The 26,852-nt window shown below is 40.5% G+C and overlaps 1 protein-coding gene across 2 annotated transcripts in view; it reads right to left on the bottom strand.

The window, feature by feature from the left end:
* Positions 1-26,852, bottom strand: part of BRSK2 (BR serine/threonine kinase 2) — a 310,775-nt gene that overhangs the window by 40,746 nt on the left and 243,177 nt on the right. For both annotated transcript variants that reach the window (XM_084263965.1, XM_084263966.1), the window contains exons 8-12: positions 25,045-25,191; positions 17,796-17,827; positions 12,411-12,575; positions 11,637-11,734; positions 6,502-6,652 (exon numbers count right to left, since the gene is read on the bottom strand). In XM_084263965.1, the coding sequence (XP_084120091.1) occupies positions 6,502-6,652; positions 11,637-11,734; positions 12,411-12,575; positions 17,796-17,827; positions 25,045-25,191 (593 nt within the window). The remainder of the gene's footprint in view (positions 1-6,501; positions 6,653-11,636; positions 11,735-12,410; positions 12,576-17,795; positions 17,828-25,044; positions 25,192-26,852) is intronic.

The raw sequence follows: 26,852 nt of genomic DNA, 5'->3' as shown, positions 1-26,852 counted from the left end.
AGTTGTTTTTCATGAGTTTGAGTGACACTCCATTTGCATTTCACCCTGGAGTGCAAATTTGGGTAAGATCTAATTCATATATATACAAATACATATGTAAGTATATATTCAGGGACAAATGCTGTCCTCAATTGTATCTGTACAAATCTATCTACAGTGATGTAACTGAGAAGAGTAAATTGATACCCATATTGGAGCGTGTGTGTATATTTATACAGAAAATACACCCATATTCACACATGCATAATATTAAAATGTAAATAGAATGGGTGCAAGAAGGTTGATTAATTTTTCTTTCAAGTCATTTTCCCAACAGGGAAGGCACTGAAGAGTTTAACAAAGAGAATGGAAAGCAAATTCACAATAGGGAAAAGGAAGAGGGAAATGAGGTTTAAAAAAAATGAACAATCCCAGGACACAATAGACCCAGAAGCGCAGACATGTGCATTCCCTACAATACTGAAGCAAGTGAACTACGGAGCTGCAGCAACCCAGATACAGAAGAAGAGAAGCACTGAAAGAGGGGGTGAAAGGAAAGTCAGAAAGAAAGGAAAAGAAAAAGAAAGGGACAGTGGCCTCAGCTACTAAGACAACCATGTGCATCTAGAGGGAAGGGACCCTTAAAGATGCAGTATTCCTTTAAAAAAAGACATCGCAAAGTTGGATAATTAAAACAGCGGTCAAAAATTTAATGGCCACCATGATTAGTTGGCCTCATTTTGCTGGGGTTCTCTTTGCTGCCAATCCCTTTCTTTCATATGGCTGTGCACAGATCCAGAATCCAGGTCCTTTCACTTTCCCACCACTGAGGTCCTTCACCCTAACTCACAGAAGTAGGGCGGAAGTAAGATGTGATCCTCCAAAAATCAGCCTGGTCAGTCAATGAGAAGAATCCTGGGTGATCCTCATGCAGTACCCTAACTTTCTCTTGTACTGTGAAAAGTAGCGCCTTTGAGAGGAAACATGAAATGCCCCCATGTACTTAAGAAATTCCCCTAGCAGTTACTGCAGGGTCATTTCCTCTGCCCCTAACACAACTGTAGCAGCTGCTAGAGAAGGACAGTGGTGGTGGGAACATCTGCTGAAAGATCCTTCTCCTGCCACAGATAAAATTTCTGCACTTCTCTTATTGGACCTGACTCATATTTGGAGCTGTTTCAGACTAACTTTTAATGCAAGAAGTGCCACATCTTAAAGAACAGAACTTAAGTACAGAGGGAATCAGAGAAAGTAACAAGAAATTTCCATGTCTATGGTAACAGTCCAGGAAAGCCCAGCCACTAATGACTGTATAACCACTACTTCCTCATGGCTGTGAATCTTAAGAGGTTTCTAATGTTCCTAGCCCATGGCAGGGGGGTTGGAACTAGATGATCTTTGAGGTTCCTTCCAACATGAACCATTCTATGAGTCTATGATTCTACCTTAAAGGGGGTGCTTTACACACCATGTGAGGCACAATCTCTGCAGATGCACCATGTACTTCATCATGCCAGGTTCAAGACTTGAAACACTGACCACAAAGGACTGCCTCAGTCTGCAAAAGGTCAACACGGGCTGTCCCTCACACCTCCTACAAGCTCCTGAGACTTAAAAGCCACATTTATCTTTAAATATAAAGGTTTCTATTGAAAGGAGAAGTGGAAAGAAGAATGGTTTGCCAAGTCTACAGGGTCCTTTAAGGAATCCACTGCTTCCCCCTTTTTAAATCATAACACTCCTAATCTTCGGGTAAGCTAAGTGTTTGTCCAAAATGTAGAAGGATTACCTTTATATGAAGAATTATCCATCAGGATGTCAGCTTTTAACATTAGGGGAAAATTATCTTCCTCCGAGACTGAAATTTTAGGAACAACTTGTCTGCTAAAAAACTTCCCAAAAATCTGAACTTTTTTTTCTTTTTGCTCATGGGCACACATGAGTCCACTTTAAATCCCTAAATCTGGTGGCCTGCATGTCATCCATTGTGCCTCTATTCACAGTTAGGAGTAGCTGGGTTTTGTTATTCTTCACCACCCTCCACTTGAACTGCCAGATTGGAATCTCCCTCCAAAAAGCTCTACCTTTGATCATCCTTTCCACTTGTGTTCTCTGGTGCTTCCAGGGTAGTCTAAAGGAATTTGTCTTTTACCTACAGGCACTTAGCATTTTGCTCTGTCAGACAGGATTCCCAAAGTTTCCTACCATTGCTGTCACTCACTCTGTTGCACTCCTGTTTCTAGTTCTGGGAGTGGTGTGCTCTGGGCTTTCCTAGAGATTTATATTCCAATCCTTCCCAAAGCAGTCTTAGTAAATACATGCCTCCTACCCTGGGCATCCTCACTCATGGCAGAACTGAAAAGAGGTAGCAGAAGGATGAAATTTTAGTGGGGAGAATCTTGGTACAGTCACAGGCTGTGTTGGTCATTGCCTCAAATTAGGCTGTGCAAAAATATACGTGGTGTGGGGCTGTAAATAACCCACCCATTTTTTTTCTCTCTCTCTAAAGAGAGAACAGCTATGTCCCCACACAGAGAAGGTAAGTACTGCATCTTTAAGGTCTCGGCAGTGAGGTAGAGGAGAGGAACATATTGTCAGTGTTTATACCTTTCTTCTTTGTTGAATTTGGGATTGGCTTCAGAGATATCCAGGCTTTTACTGAACATTGTTTTACTATGGCAGGAACAAAGCGAGAAAACAGAGTTACTAGTGTGGACATTTATAAAAGAGAGTCACCTGAAGCAATGATGGACACCCAGCCCCCCAACCCATCTTCCCCTTTTTAAGCAACGCTCTGAAAATCCTTTCTTTTACTCTCCAACTATAGCTTAAGCCTACACAGTGCTGAAGTTCATTACCTTCCCCTGACTCCTGAGGTCTAAGGTGACCTCCCTATACTCGTAAACCCTGCTCTCCCTTATCCAACTGAAAACCCAGGTACCACCTACATTGTCACACTGTCCAGGGAAAATAGAGCATGCCTGAAGGCACAAATTGCAAAGTGCTCATTACTCAGACCTTTCTACAAGACCTCAACACTAAGCACAATCCGGGAAGAGGTTAAAATCAGACCATAGAGCCTCTTAGAGGAACAGTAATCCATTTTGTATTGTAATTTGTAGGGTCCATTACCACTTACTCCCAAGTCTCTTCCCGATACTCCACATATAGAGAAATACACTTCTTTATCATCCTGGCTCTGAATCCTTGAAGCTCAGAAGCAAAATTCCCTATGCGCTGCTGAAGGGGCAGCTCTCTAATATCCTTCACTGGTAATATGCTTCACTGTTTCACAGAACACTGCTTCCTAATGTTAGCTGATCTTTCATGCAAGCCATCCACTTCAATAACTAGAAGAAAATGAATAGTTTATGAAGCTCATTTTAGAACAGTTTTTGGACTCTCACAGCAGAGCTGCTGAAAATTTCTGGCATATCCTCAAGAGATTCTAGCTCCCATGGAATTCTTCCTAGTCTGTGTGATTTTGGCACAAGGGACAAATTAACTGGTGTTAAACAGCTCAGAACCTACCTCTTTTCTTTTGACATTTCAATGAAATATCAGATAGTCTGAGAGGTGTAGATACCACAACAGCAGAACCAATTAGCATGTAATTATGAACCCGTATAATTGACAACTACCAGGGAAAAACTTAGTCACCAGTTTTAGGGTGGCTGGTGTTTGTGCATACTAACTTTGCCATGTACAAAGAACCAACATAGAGCACTTGGAGAGGTCAGCACAAGAATTTCAAGGAGTCTGTAAGCTCAACAAGCAGCTTTTATGCTGAGCTCCCCATCTCCATTATCCAAAAACTATGTCACTGGAGGACTCTGTTTTCCATTTAAAACTTTCTCAGCCTGTAGGGTTGAAGGCTGCCAAGTTTCAAATCTCAATGGAAAGATATGCCCTTCAACAAGACCAGATACTTGTAGGGTCCCCACATAGTTACCAAAAGCACAGCTCATCACACAGACACATAAACCAGAGGTTATAATATAAATCCCCTTTATGCAAGCAAACATCTGTTTACTACTGGGAAAGATGACAAAAGGACTAAATCACAAGACACATGGGTGTTTTCTGCTCACTGCTTAGAAGAGTATCTCTGCCAGCTCAAGAAATAAGCAATGGCTCTGTGTTTCTGGATGTTTACACAAGTCATCTGTGCCTAAACAGGAGACCTGTTTCCGTGGTCCACCTCCCTGTCTTCCTAGTATTGTAGGATAAAAACAATGAATAGTCATCTGTTAGGACCAAAAACTGTCACTCTTAAAAAAGCATCCACCTCTGGGATCTAAGACCTACTGCTCTAAAATCCCCTGTCAGTGGGTGATTTCATGGAACATAACATGTGACTAGCCATTAAAAATCCCCCACTCTTGGTGGAAGGCACTTGTCATTTTGTTACTGACTGTTCTGACAGCTGGTGCCACATCAGCGATGCATCGTCCCCAGACAATCCCCACGTAGTGGTGTTTGTTAATGAAGCCAGTTCACGTTACAAACGACTGTGCTGCCAGTAACACAAAATGTGTCATTGTCATCTGTGGATGTGGATGGTACGAATTACAAAAGCTCACAAATGGAGTAAAATAACATCTTCCCTTTAACCCATTCCAAATCAAGCACTACCAAGCTCATCATCATCCATCACAGTGTTGCTGCATCCCTTTCTTCACCCTTAATCACACCTTTATATCCAGCCCTGAGTTGTTGTGTGCATTGCCTTGTATCTCTTTTGTGCATGGCAGGTTTCGCTTCTTCTTTAGGCCAAAGCCCTTTTTTACTGATATATAGCCTGGATATGTCTCTGCTCTGAACTCATCTCAGACCTTTTGACTTCAATTGTTTCCTCCTGTGCAGAATTGAATGAGACATTTAAAAGCAAAAGAAATAACTTTGGAGAGCAAGACACATATTTGCCTCTTCAGACTTTTGAATCCAAAGTCAAAGCTGAGAGCTGGAAGAGGTTTCAGCTCTCAGAACACTTCAGGATCAATCTAATACCTCCTGTTTGTTCCAGCCAGTTGGATGGTTATCGTAAACAGCAGAGTACTGGGAGTCACAGACAGACTCAGTGTGGGGGAATGTTCTGTGCTTTACATGATTTATCTTCTTTGATAAAGATTCACTTCTGTCTGGCTCTGGGAGCCTCATGGCCTGTACAACTACCAGGTACCAAATTAAACACTGCAAGCTGAATAAGGAGTGAGCAACTGTCAGCGTTGGATTCATCCTTAGCACTTTGAGGTCTACAAGGACAACTGAGTACACCATGTCCCAAGCACTTCCTTGGCCCAGACCTCACATCAAAGCAAACCACATACTCAGGACAGGTTTCCAACCTATGCTACAATGAAAAACCTTTATGGTAGTGTATCTCAAGGCCACACATTCAGTCTGAAATAAGTCCTAGCAGATTTTGGAAATCACCACTTCCTTCTCACTGTAGACAGAACTGTAACAGCAATTTTAGGGGCCTCAGGACACGAAATTATTTCTCGTTTTTCACCCAGTTCTCAGTCAACCATGGGAGTTTCTGGGCACAGTGGGCTCTTTTTGAGCAGATCTTACGAGCTGAACAAAAAAAAATTCATGTCATAAAGCTGAAACAGAAGTTACAGCCCCATCAGCATACATATATGCGAAGTATTGTTTTCTATTTATTGATTTATGCAAGTGTGAATCCAAATCCATGCGCTTCCCTTAGGTTTGTCATAGGGACTGAGGAAGCAACTTTCCTGGTTTACATAAGTGAACTTACACAGTTCACTTACCCTCCCAGAACCTGCCTTGAGGAGACACCATTGTCCTCCACTGTTTCTCCAGGAGACTGATACTTTCTTTGATAGAAAACCCACAAAACTATACATATTCCATCACTTCACGTGCATGTGGTAATTCATGTGGATCAGATGCATGCTGGCTCTGACAGCACATTTTAGAGGCACCTACAGATGCTTGGATAGGCCTTTCCAGATTCAAGCTGTTCTGGTGACATGGAAGGTGGGGTTCATTTCATTAAACTTTGTGTGTCCAAAAGCTAGGCACCTAATCCAAGTTGGTCATCTAGATTCCTGTTGTAGGCTATGGAGACAGAGAGGTACAACCAGAGGGTAATTTATCCTGTCTAAGATTGCTGGAACAGAGGACATATGTATCTGAGACCTTCCAAAGCCCTCATACTTCCCTGTTGCCTAGAGTGACAGCCTGTATCACAAGCTTAGACTGAATGCCTATGTTCCTGACAATTAAAAAGAGGTGAGATGAATCTTGCCCAGAGGACGTGGTGGTTTCTTAAGCAATAGCTGCAAGCGAACAGAACCCTTAAGCCCCTGGCAGGACTTCTGGTCCTGTGTGCATAAGCGCTGCTGGCTGCAGGTCATGTTGCAAATGTGCTTGGAAGTTGTAATGAGTGCTGGTGCGAATAGAAAAGCTCCACAGCTCCTTTGTATGTACAACATAAAAGGGGACAGCAAACCCAGACAGGCAGGACTCCTGGGTAAAGGAGAGACCCACCTCTGTCCATGTTGTGCCATTTCAATAGCTCTGCGAGCAGGGACTGGGGAGCCGCCATCTGTCACGCTGAGAACCTCCATCGACTTCCTCTCTGGCCGCCGCTTTCCATGCCTGTTCAGCATTGGGGAGTCCACACGTTTCCTGGGGGGATCTGTACAAAAAGAAAATGCTATCAGCTGAATTCGGCTGTGACTTTAACCTCACACAGGTTGGTTAAATCTCTCAACAATCTCACTCTCACACCTCTTATACAGAGATAGGTATCTTCGTGATGGAGGTGATCATTTGCAGTCTCTCCCTTCTTCCAAATTTGCAAACATTAAGACCTAAGTTGCAATCCATATACAGAGAGGAGCACTGCTACAGCCCTGAATGTACAAGCCCTGTAAAATAAAGGTACAACCACGGCATAGCTTGCACAAATTACCTTACAAAGCTGGTAAGAGTAACAAGATGACAGCATGGGCTATAGCACAAGCTGTTAGCCAGAGTATAAGCCATCTAGGGATCCTTTATATGTACTCAGGTTGCTAGAGCTTGCCTTCCATGTGCCTGCTAGCTAGATTAAATGTGACACAGAGATATGGCTACACTCTAAATTCAAAATTGTGTTCTCCTCTGAAAATGTAGCCCTTTTTTTTTGCATCTTTAAGATTAGATTTTTGTATTTTTCCTCCTTATGCATCACAAATTAAACATACTTGTCAACCGGAAATTAATTTCCAATGAGAATTACTGAAATTTATCTGAGAGGTTATTGCACAGCTTTTACTGCTATAGTAACTGAAGTGCTTTACACTTTCTATTGTGTAATGTTTCTATGAGGTATTGAAGTGCTACTTTCACTTTGCAGAGTGAAAACAGGTATAAAAGAATGAGATATTAAAAGCAATTATTTCTTAAACATGCTGACAAACATTTATTGAGATTCTGAGGAGCACCTAAATTACTCTGAAGAGAGTCTTTAGATACCAAACTGCAATGCAGAAAGTGCTCCTAGATGACTTGCCAAACCATGCACACGTCTATGGTGAAGCAAGGAACCAAATGCAGACCTGCTGAGATGTTTTATTACTAGTATCTCTCATGGCATCAAAACATTAACAAGAAGGAAGGCAGAAAAAATACAGGCTTTTCTTGTCTTTGTTTGGGTTATTTTAGTTTCCTGTCTCTATTTATAGACAAATTTTTAATTTTAGTGGAAGGTGACCACATATATAAAGAAAGTATTCTCTACCCCTGCAGTTAGAAAGAAGCTTCCTTCCTCTGCCAGGATTCCTTTGTAAAACCAGTAATACTACATTTGATACCTCTATCTCTATTGCCTAGCCTGATGATATTATTTATATCACCTTGCCCTCCTCACTGCCCACCATCTATTTGCTTGTTTCTCCTTCCTAATATAATTTTTTTAAGAACAGGATTCCTTTAAAGCAGAGCTTATTCTTGAAACAATGAGCACAGGCAAAGATGGCTCAAATGCAAATGGGCTAGTGATAACAACTGACCCCATTACTGTATAACTCAAGTATTCTTTGTTTTAATAGCAATAATGTTCCTGTTAAAAATCAATTAGAAAAAAAGCAATTGTGTTTCACTCCATTTCAAACTATGTCTAGTAATAAAAAGGTAGTAGAAAATACTAGTAGGGTCATTGACCTCCTGATTAGAAAACATATATAGTGCATAAAGTTAAGGGAAAAACAAGTGGAGATAAACCTAATAAAGCAGTTATACTGGGTGACTTCTGCTGGACATATGCAAGTGGTCAAAAGTAAACTGGGATAAGGTTTAGACATTTCAAACTCCTGCTTTTTCAGGAAAGTTCAAAGAATGAGAAAGGATTCATCCTACATGTGCACTACTGGTATCAGAAGTGTGGCTAGGGCCAAGTAACACACATAGTGTAATTAGGTTTGGTATCAACAGTTGAATCAACTTTTGGAGAGGGATATCATGATAGAGAGGAAGGTGCAAGAGTGCAGTTTAAAAGAAAGGAAAAAAGAGGAAGAAGGAGGAACTGATGAAGAAAGTAGCTAATGTAAAAAAAAATGGAGATGAGTAAGCTCAGACTACCTCAGTGCTAGTTAGTAACAGTTTAAACAAGAAAGTTGGAAAAAGAAAATAAAAACATTTTATGAACAGATACTTTATAAGCCAATTTGATCCAAGCATTTTTAGAACAGATGACTTTAGCAAATGGAAATTCAGCTGAGTGACACTTACAAAAGAAAAGAGACAAATACAAGGTGGACATTATAATCTAATGAAGAGGAATTAGCTGAAGACTTGAATAACGATATTTTATACAGACATTGGAAAGCTTGAGAGGACAGTAGCCAGAGGGACCAGGAGGGAATCAAAAGAACAATTAAGGAGAAGGATATTGCTAACAAACTAAATGGTTCTTTATTATTAGTCCTTGATGCTCAAGATGCTGGAAGATACTGATTTATATTATGTATTTTAAACTATCAAAGAGAGAGACTAAGTGAAAAAAGCAGGTTGTGAAACACACCTATACAGTGAAGAACAACTACTCACAAAAGTTTGATGGAAAATACATCCAGACACTTGCATGAATGTGGTTGACCTTCTAATAAAGGTATTTGATTCCTCTTTAAAATTGGCTACAATCCTACGCTATACGTGACTGAGGGTAGCAAGCATTGTGTGTATTTTTAAAAGGGTCTGGGTAAGAAATGACAGGGCACCAAGTCACTGTCAAGTCTAAAGATACTAAAGAAACAGTTAAATACACAGCCATCCTCCCATAAAGACTAAAGTGGTATTATATAAAAGCAGAAATTTTTTTCAGAAGCACAGGAATTGAAAATAGGAACATTTCCAGTGTTAACTCTTCCCTCCTTGACTCTAGAAATATTTCACATGGGGAAAAAAATAAAATCTTAGTCTGGGTATGTGGTAGCTGATGCATTTTCCTTTTATCTCATATAAGAAAAGTGAAGACATCCCTTAGGATTTTTACTGAGAAGACAAAATCATATAAGTAATGTTTCAATTATAAAGACATTCATCTGGAAGATGGGAAATAAAGGTTCAACTCCTGAGTTTGGATGTCTACAGACACCTATATCCTATGTGGCTATTCTGGCCCAATCTCTTGTTCTCTGGTTATTAAGCGGCTTCACCCCACAAAAGTCTTTTCCTCAAGAAGACATTAATTGACATTTACTGATTAGTTTCTTATTTCTATGTTTCCAGGTAAAGAAAATGGAATTGGATCCGAAAGATGATGATGGTGGCATTTCCCTGGCCCTTTGAGAAAGCTTCATGTAGCTGAAAGAAACAAAAGGGACATCAGATGAGAGTGCTAGCTTGAGCTGGCTGTATTTTTACCTGCATCTATCCTTTCTGAGACCTAATATGCAAAGAAAAAGCAAAATACTCTGAGATGCACTGCTCAACTCTTATGAATGTGGTTTCTTCAAGCTGCTATTATTAAATCTGTTGCTTTTTCCCTGCTCTTCATTATTTGTGCAAGGCTGTTGCTAATGGCTAATGATGAGATATTCATCAGAAGCATGACTGCTCTTAATTAAACTTTGCCCCATGTTCTCAGAGATACTGCTGGGAACAGAGGAGGTGGAAACCCCCCGTGGAAGAGGAAATGCAACCTACAAACACTCAAAGAATAATGCTCAAAGAGCCTAAAATGTGCCGATGAGGCACAACAATGTGAGCAGAGCAGTGTTTCCCTGTTGGAGAACACTTCCAGTCCTCATATAAAATAATACATGAGTGAAGTATAATATTTGAGTCCAAAGCAAGAAAAAAAAATACTTTGGCATGTGCAAGAGAGATATATCATGTATTTCGGGCATAGCTACATATTCACTTCCATGTGGGATATGAAGATTCTAGAGTCACCTTGCTTCTTTTCTTATGACAAAAGCATTTCTAAAACAAGATAATGGTGTCCTTACATGGCAGGATAATCTGTTTGAGTCAAAAGCTGATTAGTAAAGTGCTAGATGACAAACTGCACTGAGCAAGGGGCTTTTGACCACAAGACCTGCAGTTGGCACATCCACCTATCTTCATCAGGATCCTGCTAACATGTTCCCTGTAGCTCCATCCAAGTAAGAATTTTAAAATCACTGAGTTGACTAAAAGTTTCCATCTCTTCTCCTATAGAAGAGATTTCCCTGCAAAATTACAGGGCCTGAAACATGGCCACTTGGATAAGGTAATAATGCAATGGACTGTAAACAAACCTATAGTTCAATATACCACTGTCGGCATGGGAGATTCCAGGCTGTCCAGTGAAAATAAAGAACACTTTGCTTCTAGCCTCCAGAGTGCTGAAACACAATACCTGAAAATCACACCACTACTACGTAAAAATGATATGTCAGGTCATTGACAGAAGTGAGTAATCCTTTATTAGCTAAACTTTTGTCACTCTGCACAGCAAGGGTCACTTATATAGTTAGCTCCTTAGGGAACCATTTCTCCTGTTGTCTAGGTCAGTGAAGTCCTTGGTGATCAGCACTGCCCTAAAACTCTAAGTAACAATTCTTTAGGAATAAAGTGGTATCACAGAAGCTTTACAAGATATATAATCTTACTGCAATTAAGCTTTTAAAATCTTTCAAAGATAGTCTAAAAACATGTCACTTTGATCTATGTACTATAAACAAAGTGGTATCACTCATACTTTCAACAGTGTATACAGAAAAAAAAAATGTGTACGTATTTAACTTGGTAGGGATGCAGTGCTACTTAGTCTTACTACCTCAAGTCCAGAAGCACCATTTCTGCAATACTGCATGTAGATTAGTAATTAGAAAATTCTACCACCAGACTGTACTGAACCGCATCTGCCTGCACAGAGCTAGCTTGTGGGTCCACAGCATATCTTTAAAGATCTGGTTCAAAACTAGCTCGGATGTTTCTGCACTGTGAAACAGACGTGTCCTGAAAACTGAAGCCTTTGAGTTTAACCACAGAACAGACCTGCCTGAGGATTCTTACCGATGCTGTGCACTGTTTCAGTGGCAAGGTAACAGTAATGTTAGGGTTTGAGTATATATTTAAAATAAAAAAAAAAAAAAGGTGAAGAGGAAATAGTTGAGATGGGTTCATGGTGACAGAGGTCATATCTGTAGTACCTATTTCATTTCTAGGGGGAAGATCCTCATCTTCATGACTAGGATACCTCTCCTTCCGGTCAAGCAGAAGAAAATAAATCATTTTCTCTTGGTTCTCTCTGAAAAACAAAAAAAATTAAGTTTGAAGATAAAAAAAGCCATCAACATGTAGAAGAATAAGCTGGAAATAGTCATGTACCTGCTACTTAGACACAGAACCCATAAAGCTTTTGAGAACTGTGCTGTCTGCAATGAGCAGCTAGCAAGAAAAGGAAAAACAACTCCCATGTTACACACACAGAACAGAGGCACAGGACAGATGAGGTAATGTGTCCACAGGAAGTCTAGACCAAGAGTGGTAGCAAGCCTCTGAGTGCTCTTTCCACTACGTGTCCCTCTTAACACCTCAGGAAATACATCAGCTCTCAGCTGTAAGCTTGAAATAAATAAAAATTTGCCAACAAAGACATATCCAACAGAAATAACAGCAGTGATACCTCCCCATCTGGACTGCATGGCCCATCTTTTCATGAAGTGCCCTTGGCCAGCAGCAAAGCAAGAGACAGCACCATGCCTCTGCTGCTGGTCATGCTGTGAGCTTCTGACACACAGAGCAAGGGAGGCTCAGTGTTTGCTCCCAACACCTCACTAGCAAATGAGCAGCCAGAGGGTGAGAAGTTGCTACTGATCCCTCACAGCGAGAGACATGTTAAAGTGATCTCTATCTCTCCCCAGGTTTATCAGCATCCCAGCCCGTGGACACACAACTGATATGAAGACTGAGCAAGTGCTTACTCTTCTGACAACAAATCCTGTAAGAGTTTATTTCGGTCACGGAAGCAGCCTAACGAGTGCATGCTATCTAACACGTCTGGATCAATATCCTCCAAGGAAGGGAGAGAACGAATCTGCACCTTTCGAGGGATTGGTTGCTCTGGTTCTGGCTCATTCTTACCCCCTCTGCAAAGGAAAGAAGATGAGAGAGAGAAAGGGGGCAGGGAAAGGAGGAGAGAAAAGAAACGTGAGTCACAAATGAACCTGTACTCTGAAATACAGCCTGCATCAACAGATGGAAATCGCTTGTTAAATTCCCATTGAGAGACCAGAGCTCGCAACCAGATACTCTTTTCAAAAGAAACTGCCATGAAGGCTAAGAGTGACCAGCACCTTGTGGATTTGGGTCTTTAATAAGAAATGTCTGCGTTCAGCCAGAAAAGCAGTAGGAACTTCACTTACCAGTGCCCTCATAATTTAAGCAGCTGTTCAGCGTCCTAATGCCAAACATTTACAAAACACTATGTGGTTTTGGAGATGCTCTCATCAGCAGGCCAGACCTCAGGCTATCACGCTGAAAAGGGCAAGCTGAATGATTCTAGTTCAGAGAAGGAGCTGTGGACAAACCGTCACTGTTTTTCACCAGTTCTGATTACAACAGGCATTGCAGCAGTTTCCTTAAAACTTACGATGTGATTAAGAGACATCAGTGTGTTCAGGTCCCCACTTGACACACTTCAAAGTGTTTTAGGGGAAACCAGGCTGACTATTTATAGGCCCAAATCGACAGTCTCTGCTTCTTTAAACACTGTAGTCCAAACGTGATGCCCAAGGTCAACCGCAGCCCAAGGAATGCATCATTAGCAGCAGAGCATATTACTCTTTTAAAAGTAGTTAACACAAGCTTTCTGCATAATTATCTCAGCCCATTTACTAGATCCAGGAAATATTATTTGTTTCAATTAAAGGCCCTGACTGTAAGAAACAGGTCAAAGTGTTAGGCTACCTATAGCCAACCAATACATACTGCAGGTACGCTGAATATCCTTTGACATTATTTAGGCATTGCTGGGAGCAATGTAAACTCTATCCACCCTATGAAATGGGTTTGGTTGTGGTGGTATTTTGGTTGGAGAAACTGCCTACCCGTAATCTTCACTATTTCTCAATGGATTTTTTGTGTGATGTTGAGGTTTTCACACTTGTGTGGGTGAGGTCCTTCCTTTCCTTTATGTAACCGATACTGTTGGGTCCAGGCTCCTGGGCTGAGCCACAACAACTGGAAATACTCAAACTGCATCAAATGTCAGAGCTTGCTGTTTATAGGGCTGTGTTTGGGCAAGAGTTTCTTCCTTTTGATACTGTCAGAAATAAGATGAACACAACTTGTGAATTTACTCACACAGCTTAAAATGCTCTGGGTTGAGATGTGAGCTATCAAAATAGCTACACAGAAGAAGGAGCTCCAATTCAAATGACCCTAATTTTTCTTGGGTAGGCTAGAAACCAACTCTGGTAGGACCATACACATGAGCTCATGGTCTCAGCTGGTATACCAAAAATGAGAGCCAAAGCAGACTATCTCCCTTAAGGTAAGAAGGCAATACGAAATCATTGCTCTGACGCTAGGACAGAACAGTTACATGCTACATCTTAATCACAGGAGGTTGCTAGGTGCTACTTGCAATTTATTTTTAAGCACGTTGAAATGCAGTTGTGAAGCAGCTGCTCTGTTAAGCATGCTTGTGGGACATCACTTACAGAAAGACTCCTCAGAAATTTTAATGTGATCTTCTTTTGAAGCAGTGAAAATGCATCCTTGATACATGTCATGGGGTTGGACTCCGGTGTGCATTACATGGGTCATGACAACATCAATCAGATCCCACACACCCTGCTCAGTTTTATTCAGTTTAGGGGGCTGGAAGCAGAGTATATGGGATACACAAAGAATCTGTTCCCTGGGAGTCGTTCTTGTGTGTTAAACATCTAAAACAGCTTCTAAAACACCCTTGTCTGTGTCTTCTGCAATGACACCATAGTCCTAAATCTAAAGTCTAGATTTGAAAATCCTTGTTCAACTAAAAAAAACCCAAAACTTAATCCTTGAGTGCCCTCAGCAGGTAATAAGCAATGACTAGATCATAACCTATTAGAGCCAGTGATGACCTTGCCATCAAGATAAAATCTTGCAGATGGACCTGTTCAGCAGCTGAGTTCTCTGGTTTTTAATGATCTGCAGTACACTTATAAAAGGTATTGACTTAATTAATCATTAATTATGCTACAAACAGATGTTCTTAAGGTAATTTAAAGAGAATAAAAGGAATTACTGGGTTTGAAAATTTCCAAAAAAATCTGGCTTTCCTACTAGTTGCTCTAGTCTATAGCAGAGTATCAGTCAGCATGGGAGTCATGTCTAGAGAGCACAGCTTGTCATCTTCTGAGCACTGAAAAGTGGCTTTTCCTTATGCCCTGCACCTGGTCAGCCTCAGACATAGTCAAGAATATTCACACCTCCTCATCAGGTACAAGCAAAATCTGCAAAGAGGTGTCTCGTCATTTGGCAACGCAATTCAGCGCTTCAGGAAATGAAAATCACTGGGTCTGGGCTGTGATTGGCATGACTGTATTGCCTGTTCCATTCTCAGTCTAGCAGAGAGTGACAAATTTGTTGCATTTCAGCCCACATAGACATCAAACAATGTCACACGATGAATACTGCAAATCACGTATATTTTTTAAAGGCCCACATGAATGTAATTGCTGCTTTAAAACCCATCCTCTTTTGTGAGGATTGGTGCATACAATGGCTGTGATTCCAGACCAGGGAGGACTTTCTCAGTCTCTCCATGAAATTCCTTTGTGAATATCACCGAGATGCAGATTTGCATCAGTGTAAAGCAAAGCAGAACCAGCACAGTTACTCTTTTTCTGATTTTAGTAAATTCGGTACCTTCACAATTAGGGAAATAACTGAGTGTTGCAGGAGCATGTATTTACCATAGTGGCAAATTTTATTTGCACTCTCGCCTTATTAAAAAAAAAAAAAGTGAAAATAACTGCTATCTGCCCATTTACGATAACCTGCACTTGAGGTAAAAATAAATTCTTTCCATTAAAAGGACTTTAAAAATGTCACTGAATTAATTTGGGTGGAAGAGCAAGAAGAACTGGAGGCTGGTGATGAAAGGTTTCTGTTTGGTTTCTTTTTTACTTTTTTTAGGCTTGTGAATCATGATTTCAACTTTCTAGACCTCTTTCTCTGTCTGCATAGCCTGCAATTAAATCTATTCCTCAGTTTTACAGTAGCTTTAATATTTATTTGTAGAATTAAATGAAATTACTTATATGTTCTGAGTACTACATTCAGGTCAGTAACCTATGTATGGCAAAGAATGAAGATTTTTACATAGAATAGTAGTGCTACATGAAATGAAGGAAAAACAATAAAGATGTGAGCAAACCAGCCATAGAGCAAAACAACTATAACTCCTCCTTCTCTGTCAGCATCAATATTCTCAGGCAAAATTAATGCAAAGAGGCTGTGAAACACTGCAAAATGAAAGTAGTTGAGTTCTGGAGATGGCGGAGTTATTCATAGGCTAAATTTACCAAAGGAGGTTAACCTCCTTAGGTCAATCCATGGCCAGTGTAGAGAAACTCATTAAGAAAGCCATTCTGAGCAGCAACCTCTTTTTAGGCAATCTGAACACACTTCTGGAAGAACCCTCTCTCTCTGCATTGACTACACTGGGAGCCTAGGGGAGACTTGCTTTTGAGAAACTCTGTTTCTGCTCCTGAAATCAGTCTCAGATACTATTTCCACTGGGCTAAAAACCTGTTTACTGTGTCAATCATCACAGTCTCTGACCTTCATTGAGAAGTACATGAAAATGTTCAAATTCTTACGTCTGTGAAGAAAAAAAATCTTCAAATTCTAAACCTAGAATAATGTAATGAAATAACCTGGCTAATTGTGCATCTGAGCTTGGGACAACAGTCTGACAAGTGGAAAGTTCCAGGCCAAAATCTTGAGGATGGTTAGAAGAATAAGTGATCAATGACATTTCATTTTATTTCCTATTCCAGTTCTGATCAAAGCACAGAGAAAGTCAGCTGATAAGACATTATAGGAGTATTTCAGAGATTGCAATTAAGAGATTTCTCCTCTCCATTTCTCCTACATTTATCCACGAGAGTTTAAAAAAAAACCCAACCCAACAACCATGCAGCAAACAAAGCTTCAGTCCTTCTTCGGTTTAAAAAGTTGCCATGTCAACTGGTAACTGCAGAGAGCACAAAAAAGCCATGGGGAGATTGCTGCCATCATTTCAGGTGAACTAAGAAAAAAAGAGGTCATTCAACCAACTGTTGAATGCCCTCAGGTCCTATCGAAGACAGGAAAATTCAGAAGTGAACATTGCCCATAAGATAGAATTGGAGAAAACAAATCAAACAAAGTTGTGGGTTTTTTTCCCTAGTGACAGACCTAAGTATTAGTTCATATCATCATCAAGTATTTCCCAAGAGTAATGATAGGATTATGAAGGCAGGACTTTCCTTATCACCCAGCTGGGGAAACGGTAGGCACAAATGTATCAAAGCATCATTTCCTTGTTCAATATGTGAAGTATTCTCCTTAGTTTGCCTAGTTTATCATCAGGTTTTTTTAAAGTTATTTACTGAGTTTCCTGAAATACTATTAAGGCTACACAAAATGCAAGGTCACTTTTAAAAGCCATCAATCTTCCATACACCCAAACCACTAGACAGGTGTGTACTTTCCTCACAGATCTCCTGTTTGACTGTCAAGACTGCTGCTTTTAATCAAGCCACAGAACCACTCTCACATCAACAGGTTACAAGGTCAGAAGCAGACTCTTAGCTTGCTGTGAAGAAGCAGTATGGATTATGAGACAGAAAAGCTCTTGTTCACAGGTGCTTACTTATCAACATCATCTTTTTTGTTTCTACTTCAGAGAAAAGCCAAGATGCTGTGCAGGAGCAAACGAAAGCTTCCTTGTCAAGAAGGTATTACAAGGGATTGTGCTGAGCACCTGGATAGCAAACTAAGTATGGCTGTTAGTTGCAGGGGGCAGTTGGCTGATCACTTGCAAGTTATCTTTTCAGCACAGCAAGTTGTTGGACTGAATGTCTTATTTTAGACATTTGTTAGTCACTGTATAAAAACTTCCTAGCTTGATATATATTTAGATGAAATTATATGAGTAGCAAAAGGTAAAAATGACATTAGATGCCTTTCTGTCCTCTGCCCCTTTCCTCATCTGTGTGAAAGTGGCTTTCAAACTTCAGTCTCTCTTTTCAGAGATCATTAGAATATCAGCTCCTGTAACAGAACCAATAATAATGCATGCAAAAGTAAATTAAAAAAGTTTCACTTACATATACCATATGTGTTTCTGAATATGTTCTAGCTGTAAAGGAAAAGAAAACAAAGAATTAGTGCTGTAAAACAGAAAAGACATCCTTTTTCAAGGATTATTTGAGTAAGTCCAATATTCCAGAGATGGATCTGTGCAAACAACAGAACTTTATGCTGCATAAAGAGCATGCTCATCCTTACCCACCCCACTGGAAATGAGACTACAATTCCAGACATAAGGAATCCGTCAGGAGCAAATCCCAGGAAAAATGCAGAAGTGCAAGGCTTCACAGACAAGTGGTTTGCTAATTTAGGTCTTTCCCTTCCTAAGCCTTTCCCCTCTATAACCTAAGTGAAGCTAACAATTCACTCCTTTCTCTATGTGTGTAATAGCTGATTCTTTACACCTAAAGTTTGTTTGGGTTGGTTTTTTTTTAAAAAAAAAAAAAAGTGTGAGAGAATGTAACAGATGCAGGTTCAAACAGTTTGGATAAACAAAACAAATTCTGTGTGACACGACCTTCTGCCACGACCCATTCTTGATTGACTTAACATTTGTCATTAAAATCTAAAGATCAAGTAGAATAAGGTTCTATGTCAAAATACCATTTATTGTACCAGCACCTGAACACCAGACTGCAAATTTCTTTTACTTTCCTCTTTCCTGTTTCACACATGAGCATTTTAGTGTGTAATAAACCATTGATCAAAGCTGAACAATGGCTTTGTCCACCTGTGGAAGATCCCGACATGTTACAGATGTTTTCCCAAGTACAGGGAAATGCAAGTAACACCCTTTTCCAAGAGAAACTCTTAACAGTAGAGAGAAAAAACTATTCATAAGACATATTTACAGCAGAACCTTCGTAATCTGTTTCTGAGGCATCATCACAGTAGAAAAGAACTTTTCATAGATACCCAGGTATTATTCATTATGCAGAAAATATTTCTCATATTCCTCATTATGAAGCACTTCGTACATGCAGAACAGAATGCACACTCACTGCACACAGGCTTGTGTTTGTGCAAAACACAGGTGAGAGGCAAGAGGTGGGAGGAAAGTCAAGTGCTAAAAGCTGTAAGATGAAATCACAGACCCATTAAACCGGTCAGGAAGAACAGAGACAGCTGTCCTGTTCTTATTACTTTCCACTTCAATTCCAGAATAATGGGAATCAGGGAGGAAAAAAATTAAAAAGAGGAGCAGACCAACAACAAAATCTCAGAGAAAGTTGGTGTTTACAACAGAAAACAAGGGATCAGAGGTCTCTGTGCTATGAACAGCAGCTCCCTTCCTGGGAAAGCAAGAAGATCTGAGGTTGGCTCTATATGAGATAATTTTTTAAGTGAGATGGGGCTTTGCCCGAAAACAAAGAAACAAGCAGCTTAGGAAAGCATGACAGGAAACTGGAGGGCTTCAGTGTGAGACAAACAGCCTACTTTAAAACCAATACTGTATCAACACTGCAATCAGAGCTGCAGTTGGTACCTGCATATCTAGCTGCCTTCTAACCAGCCCAAGTGGTGGGAGCACCATTGCCCTCAGCACACACATGTATGGGCTGGGACAGACCTGCACTGCTTCCAGCTCTGCCACACTAATTCCTCTTCACCACAACTCTGCTTGCATTATGTAGGTATTTTTTGCCCCTGCAACATCTCTCCTAACCAGTTTAACTCAAGGAGATTAGATACACATTATGGGTGTTCCCCTAACAGCCTGGAGATGCAGCCCTCTTCCTCCTGGTTCTTTGCAAGCTGAGGTACACACACAGAACACAGGAAGAGCCTCTTCTGTACAGTTTTCATGGGGCAAGACTTTAGCATGGTTACTTACCAAGCCCACAGTACTCTGAGGATCTGCTAAGGAGGGTACTGTACCTCTTTTGCTTGGTAAAAGCACCCTATGAGATGATAATCTACTCGTTATTTCATATACACCACAGGGAGAGTTAGAGACATTAATGATTTCAGACAAGATGCAGATGATACAGCTAGGCGATGTCCAAGCCTCTTTCATGCTTGCTTCTCCTGCTGCATCCTCTGTCTCCATGGGTCACACTGTTCTTTTGTGCCTGTGATATGCTGAAATGCCATGGCGAAGCAGACAACAGCACTTAAATTTTCAGAGTCAGAGAGGGGGAAGAAAGGAGGGTCACCAGTTCATGTCTTAGTCACAGAACCTCTGGGCTCCTTTAGAGGTGTCAAAGATAAATCCCTTCTGCCCGTCTCTGCTGATCAACCTCCTTCAAGCTAACAGACCTGTAGCATTTTTCTGAAAGAGACATGCTGTAGCACCTTGATACACATTCAAAGGTGCCTGAGAGCTCTCATGGTTGCTGTTTACCTACACACCTGCCATTCGATCCACATCACGATCACTGCTGTGAACTACGCTGGGATATCCCAGATATGAAAACTATTCCACCAAAACAATTTCTATCCTGATTCCAATGCAATTGCACTGAAATGTTATTACAAGTGTGCTTGCTGCTGCCAACATCTTCACTGCTTTTTTAAAGGTAATTAATTAATGCTTTGTTGCTTTTCATCTGCATTAAAGTGACAGGAGGGTTATGGGAGGGCGATTGGTTTTGACAGGGAGAAGTCTGTGTGCTTTTTACTATGCAATGCAGGGGAGGAAGAGACACAGTGGGAGCTAATCTCACTACTCCTGCCTTCATTTAAACACAATGTTTAAATGCATTTAAGTGACGAAGGCATTTAACAACCCTCCCCAGAGGGTTCTTCTTGCTGTTCACACTTGAGTTTGCCAAATTTAATGCCATTTTATGGAAGTTGTAAAAATGCTGCTTCCTAATATCTCCTAGCCACTGCAGGCAATTGTCTCATGATGCCATCTCTGAATCAACAAAACATGTTCAGATCCATTGCAAATGCACAGTCAGAGGAGAGAATAAAATGCTGTAATGGAAGGAGAGGGGGAATTCCTTTATCATAGTTTTACATAAAAATACTTCCAATATATATTAAACTTGTATACTGAAGTAGCACCTAGGAGCTCCACTCATGGATGAGAGACCCATTGTGATACAGCGCTGTACAAGCTCATCAGAAAAAGAGGTTTCCTCCCCCAAGGAGCTTACAACTGAATTCTAAGGCAGGGAACAACAGATGGAGACAGACAGGCAGATGGAAAACAAGACAGCGCTGTCTACATCTTCAGCACTGATCTCAGCAGAGTGGTTGCCAAGCTAAAAAGTTCTGACCTGAAGAAAAACTTTCTCAAAGTCTGTGGATATGGATGAGGGCTTCTGGGCTCAAACTCATGTCAAATTTCAAAATTCCCTGTCCAAAAAGAGAACAGTGTCAAACCCATCTGTGCGCTATATAAACCTACATCTCAGATGAATCTTCTTCATTCAGAAGATTCTCTAGTCTGAGCTTTAAATCTACTGTATAATATCAAGACAGAGGCTTTTCCCGACCAAAGGATTCAAGCTGGCAGCACAAACAACACTGGTAAAACCATTATCTATGTCAGTGGCAGCAGTCATACTATAGCAGCCTCCAGGGACCTTGACAAGGGTAAGGTATCACTGTGCCATGTGCACGGTGCATGAATAGGCCCTTGACAGCCAAAAGCTTACAGCCCAAATACATCAACTGGACAACTACCTTCATTCTCAAAGTGGTGAAGTGGGATAATTTAAATGATGGGATAGGCACCTTACAATAAGACCTTCTAGAAGAACAAAGAAAGAATCAGCTGAGTTTTCCCTTGTTCAATTTTTTAACATTCTTTAGATGCTGCGGTCCATCATCAGCATACATTAGACCCAAGGAAAAAAATCAAATGGAAACCAGAGACAAGATTCTGAAAATGTGTGTAATTTAAGTTGGATAATATCCAGAGACAGATATTTCAGACCATGTGGACACCCAACAAGGAAGATAAGTCACTGGAATAAAATGTCAACATTGGAACAAAAGCAGCATTATCAGAACAGCTTATTCTGCAATATCTGCTCTGTTACACCTTGCTCTACAGAGAAAGTTTCAATAGTGCTCATCCCTCTCTAAAAGGAAAGAAGACCAAAAGCTCCTTACTCTCCCCCTTTGCCTTTGTGTTGCTGTAGAAGAAAATATCACACGAGAATGCAAATAGATTCCAATACAGGAGCTGTATTTCTCCACTGTAGAGATGCTGAATCATTTGAATCCTCCAAGGAAAAAACCATTCAGTTTCCGAAGAGTACATAACTAAAAGAAACCTCATCCTGCAGTACTGCAGGCACCAAGAGCACCGATTCTCTTCCATTAACCTTCTCAAACTTAAAACTAGTTCATGCCATTCGACATAAATTTGGGTTTGTGCCAGTAACTTCCTTTAATTTAAATAATCTTTATCTCCCTAGTAATTACCTTGAACGAATATGCAGACAACCAGTACAACCCTTCTAAGTTATCACCTGTGTAGACTAAGTGCAGCTCTTTTAGTCCATGCTATTCAGACAGGCTATCTCCAATACTGACCACATTAGTATTCATTCTCTGTTTGCCTTCATCTTTCATGAATATGGGTGATCAGAAACATCATGACCAGCAGGTAGAATCAACTTTTGCAGTCTACTGGAAAGAACAACGTGGATTCTTTTATTTAAAAGCATGATTAATAAAACAGGCGAGTAAAGGAGAGTGGCAAGGATGTCCCACTTACCACACTTGAGGCAATGTAATATATGGTGAGCATGAGCAATGTTCCACTAAGACACAAGTTCTATGCAAAGAAAGACAACGCCTATTTCCTACGGCAGGAAAAGGCCAGCAACAGCAATTCTGAGTACCCTCCCCTCCATTAGTCCTCTCAAGCTCTAACACTGAAGCCGAATGATGACAGTCAAACGTGAATGCTAGTTCTGTTTTTGTTGATCGTTTTAACAGATGGACTGGGGAAGGTGTGGGTGTGCTGTGAAATGGCAATTACTGCAGGGAGGGAAATGCAGTCACACGAAAAGGAAAAGAGATACAAATAATAAAAAAAAAGGAACAAAGCAGAGAGAGGAGGAAAAAAGAAAAGAAAAAAAATCTAGTGACCTTACATTTCACTATATTTTTCTGCTGAATTCACCAGTGAGATATTGAGCAAATGATCAGTAATGGTAACAGCTACATCTGTACTTACAATACCCAAGCCACAATTTTTCTCAGATCTTTGTATAAATATCAAATTGATTCAAGTGAGATATTTTCTAGGAATAGAGGCTTCCAAATAAGCCCATATTTATATCTTTTTTCACAGGACACAGCTGAAATAGAATTCAGATCTCTCCTCAAAATGAACTATATATTCCCAGCTCCTGTACAGTAAATGAAGAGCTCCTTTTTCCCTGGTAATCTAAGCAACCAGCATCTTAACAGCATAGAAGTGTGACAGCAGCAGGGACAGCAAACCAAGAAACCCTAAAGTAATGAAAAGATTATAGCTATCAATACAGAGTTATCCTTTTTTTTTTTCCTGGCTCTCAGCTCTTGAATATGTTTTATTTCAAATTCTTATTCACAATTCACTGGTTAGTGCCTGTCAATAACGATCTGATCCATTTTGTTTCTTTTCCTCCCTAAGGAAATAAGAGATTAATTTTGATCAAGAAAAGGAGGAGGGGTGGTGGTATCACTCTGGGACTTTGATTGACCTGAACTGTTTTCTTTCTTATGCATATATATTCTCTGCTGTATCGCACAATTCAACACATTTAGGGACTAAGCTCTATGGAAAAACCGAGTCAGAAGATCTGATGAGCTGCTCGCTGACATACCTAAATCATCGGCACTAAGATCTTCAAGAGGAAAAAAAAAAACAAACCACATTAAACCTGTGATGTTTACATTATGGAAAGGAAACCTAGCTAGAGGGGGACTTTGTGACTTTCTTGGTCATGAAGTACAGCTGTCTTGCATCTCAGGGCACACAGTTTTAACCTCTGCAGTGTTCTTTCTATGAAAATACTTAAAAAAACCCCAATCCTTTCTTTCTTTAAAAATCCTTTTTTAAAAGGCCTTTTAAATTGCCTAATAGTATTTTTTCAATCAGTGCTACTTATGCACTGCAAATATTAGGGCTACTGTATTTGCAAAAGTAGAGATTCCAGTGATAGCATGAAGAAGCTTTCATCTACGTCACCACACACAGCATGACCTGGTTTCATAATGAATGAAAGAAAAACCCAACTGCAGCTGCCAGGTAATACTGTAAAGAGAGTTGTGAAGGGAGTTTCAGTTCACTTCTGAGCAGACAGGTGTCTGCATCCCAAAAGCACCATCACAGCTGGCACAGACTGATGCTGTTGTTAGCAATCTCAGCAGAGAGGCCAAGTAGTGATCTGAGAGTTTATTTATAAATATTTTAGCAGACTGAAGAACCAGGAGGAGTTTTAAATTTACATTTCTTTATACATACTCCCACTCAGAATCTGTGAGCTTGGTAAATCTGTATAAAATCATCACCACAGCCTGACAATAGGATTTACAAGGGCAATGTAGGCATAAAAGCAGAAGCCTCCACTGACAAGCAGGCACTCTTGCTTTCCAAAATGATTTTAATTGCTAATTTTTATTTTTTTTTAATTCCCCAAAGCATTAACAGAGCATTAATACAACCACTACACTGTGCTCACCCTTGCAGGGTCTCTGTTGTAGTGATGGGATGTATCCTAGATGCAAAGACTCAATGCCAAATACCAGGAATGCAACACTCTGGGCCTAATTGTGCACAGGACCACAGGGCACAAGATGAAAGAGGATACTGGAGGCCACTTGCTCTGAAGGGTGCTAGAGGATAATGCAGAGCAAATGCAGGATAGAATACAATGTAGGTTGTGTGGCACGAACTGAGAAGCTATTGCTTTTGTCAGAAATGTAAGAAAAGCTTCAAATAACAATCTTGACACTTTTGACCTTCAGACAGATCTATCCTGCGTCCCCGACAACCTGCTGTACTAGGCAGTACTGCAGCCAGGAGAGCCAGACAACTCAGGTGGACACCAAAATGTGCTGTGATGATGTTACGAGGGATTTCTTCTAAATTCCTACTCTACATATGGAGGAGAATTGCCAGGCGAAAATGATGCAAAGGTAATCTGCCCTCATGATTCTCCAAGACTCCACCAACTCCCCTCTTTCTTTGCTCAGGGGGAAACACTCAGGAGTGGCAGTAAATCAACAAGTTACTTTAGCTATTCAACCATAACTGCAAGGAGGTGACAAATGAAGCCTTGCTCACATGACTCGCAGCAAATGCCTTCTTACCGTGAGACGTTTCGAGGCATCCACTTCAATCATCCCCCGCAAAAGGTTCTGACAGTCTGGGGGGATAAAATGTGGCATGTGGAACACTCCACGTTTCACCTTCTCCAACAGCTGCCGCAAGTTGTCGTCATCAAAAGGCAGGGCACCCTGCAAGGATGTGACAGAGCAGTGGACGGGAGAGGAGAGCGAAAGAGAATTGGAGAGGGCAAAAGAAGAAAAGCCAGGATAAACATGGTGAGAAAATGGAAAAGAGGAAGTCAGCTCATCGTGAATTATTACAATAAGTGAAAAAAACTTTTTGTTCACTGAAAATAAATAATTTCTTAGCACTGCTGTATTTTTTTCAACATGTGAAACAAAACTGAGGACATAGGGTTTTTTATGAGACCTTTAATTAGAAAATGACTACCAGTATAAAACATAATATAAAATATGAAATTGCCTTTCCAGGCAAATTCACCAAAGATGCATGGATTCACTTAAATTCAGCTCAAGCTTTTGATCTGCTGGTATTCCTCCTGGGCATACTTTCACAGCAGCAATGTTTATCGTCTCCTTATTTTTAATCTTCCTGAGACACATTTATTGCAGACATTGAAAAGGAGGTGAACTGCATTTGAGAGACTTTCAGTAAAGACCATCTTCTTTCTGATGGGAGCAGTGAAATGGCACAGCTGAAAGAAACCCTAACCAACATCAGCCTTTGGAAACGGCAGACGTTCTACCTGTTTAATATACTCCATCCAGTTCCCATGCTGTGGTCAGGTCAGCAGTTCCTACAGCTTCCCTACTGTAGCTCACTTACATGAATGGCTTGAGATTTTTTTAGCTGAAATTACATTTTGAATAGATCATCAGCTTGCCACAAAAAGCAATGAAAGATCTATCCTCACTGCAAGGACAAAAAGGGAAAAAAGAAGTTGAAATCTTTAGGGTAACTCCACTGACTGAAGCCGATGCCCTTTTATAGCAAGTCTGCACCTTCTTAGATATTCTCACTTCCTTCTTTCACTGCCTAATTCTAGTAGGTGCTGAGCTTCCTTGATTTCCAGGATGGTTTGTGGGAAGCTGCAAGCTGTCAGCTGCTGTGGTAATGAAGCTTTAAGTTGTCGATTCTGGCACTGCTCTTACTACAGTGAGTAGTGCATCTGTATAAGCAATCGCGTGCCTACGGTTTACAGAGACCAACAGCTCCATTTACAGAAGCCTTAGAAATCCCACCTGACGGCAACTGCTACCGGGCACTATTTACTGTTGCTTGTTCATTCCAGCAGCCTTGAAGAGAGAGTCTCCCTGTCTTCTGCAACCAATCACCTGAGTTGCCTACTTTTTTCCTAACTGTTCCAGACCTACAGAAAAATCAATTCTGATAGTCTGGTACTTTGGCTAACGCAATTTAAGCCATGATGAAGTCAGCGAGGCTGCTTTGTGGCATTTCCTGAAGGTAACAACTACAGCTCTTTTATTACTACCACCTGCTATTACAGCTTGAGACTTTTCATAGGGTTTGTCCTGACATAATTAACTGGAGAACTCTACACCCTCCATCAATAATAGACATTTCAATTGTTTTGCAGGCGCATGTGTATATGTAGTAACAGATGAAGATACAATGACAGAGGGACACCAAATCTTGACAGAGAATCCCCCTGAAAACAAAAAGTCCACTCCTACAAATCTATCTTGACATATTGTCTCTTCTGTTCTTACAAACTCAACAAGTTATATCAGGAGCTCATTATACAGTTCTATTTTATCAGACATGAAAATAGCTGCTTAGGAGCAAGAGATGACCAGGTGATCTCTGG

The sequence above is a fragment of the Gallinula chloropus genome (genome assembly GCF_964237585.1).
Source record: "Gallinula chloropus genome assembly, chromosome: 4".
Classification (NCBI taxonomy): Eukaryota; Metazoa; Chordata; class Aves; order Gruiformes; family Rallidae; genus Gallinula; species Gallinula chloropus.
Note: the sequence above shows the minus strand (reverse complement) of the source record. Positions and strands in the feature narration are given on the sequence as shown.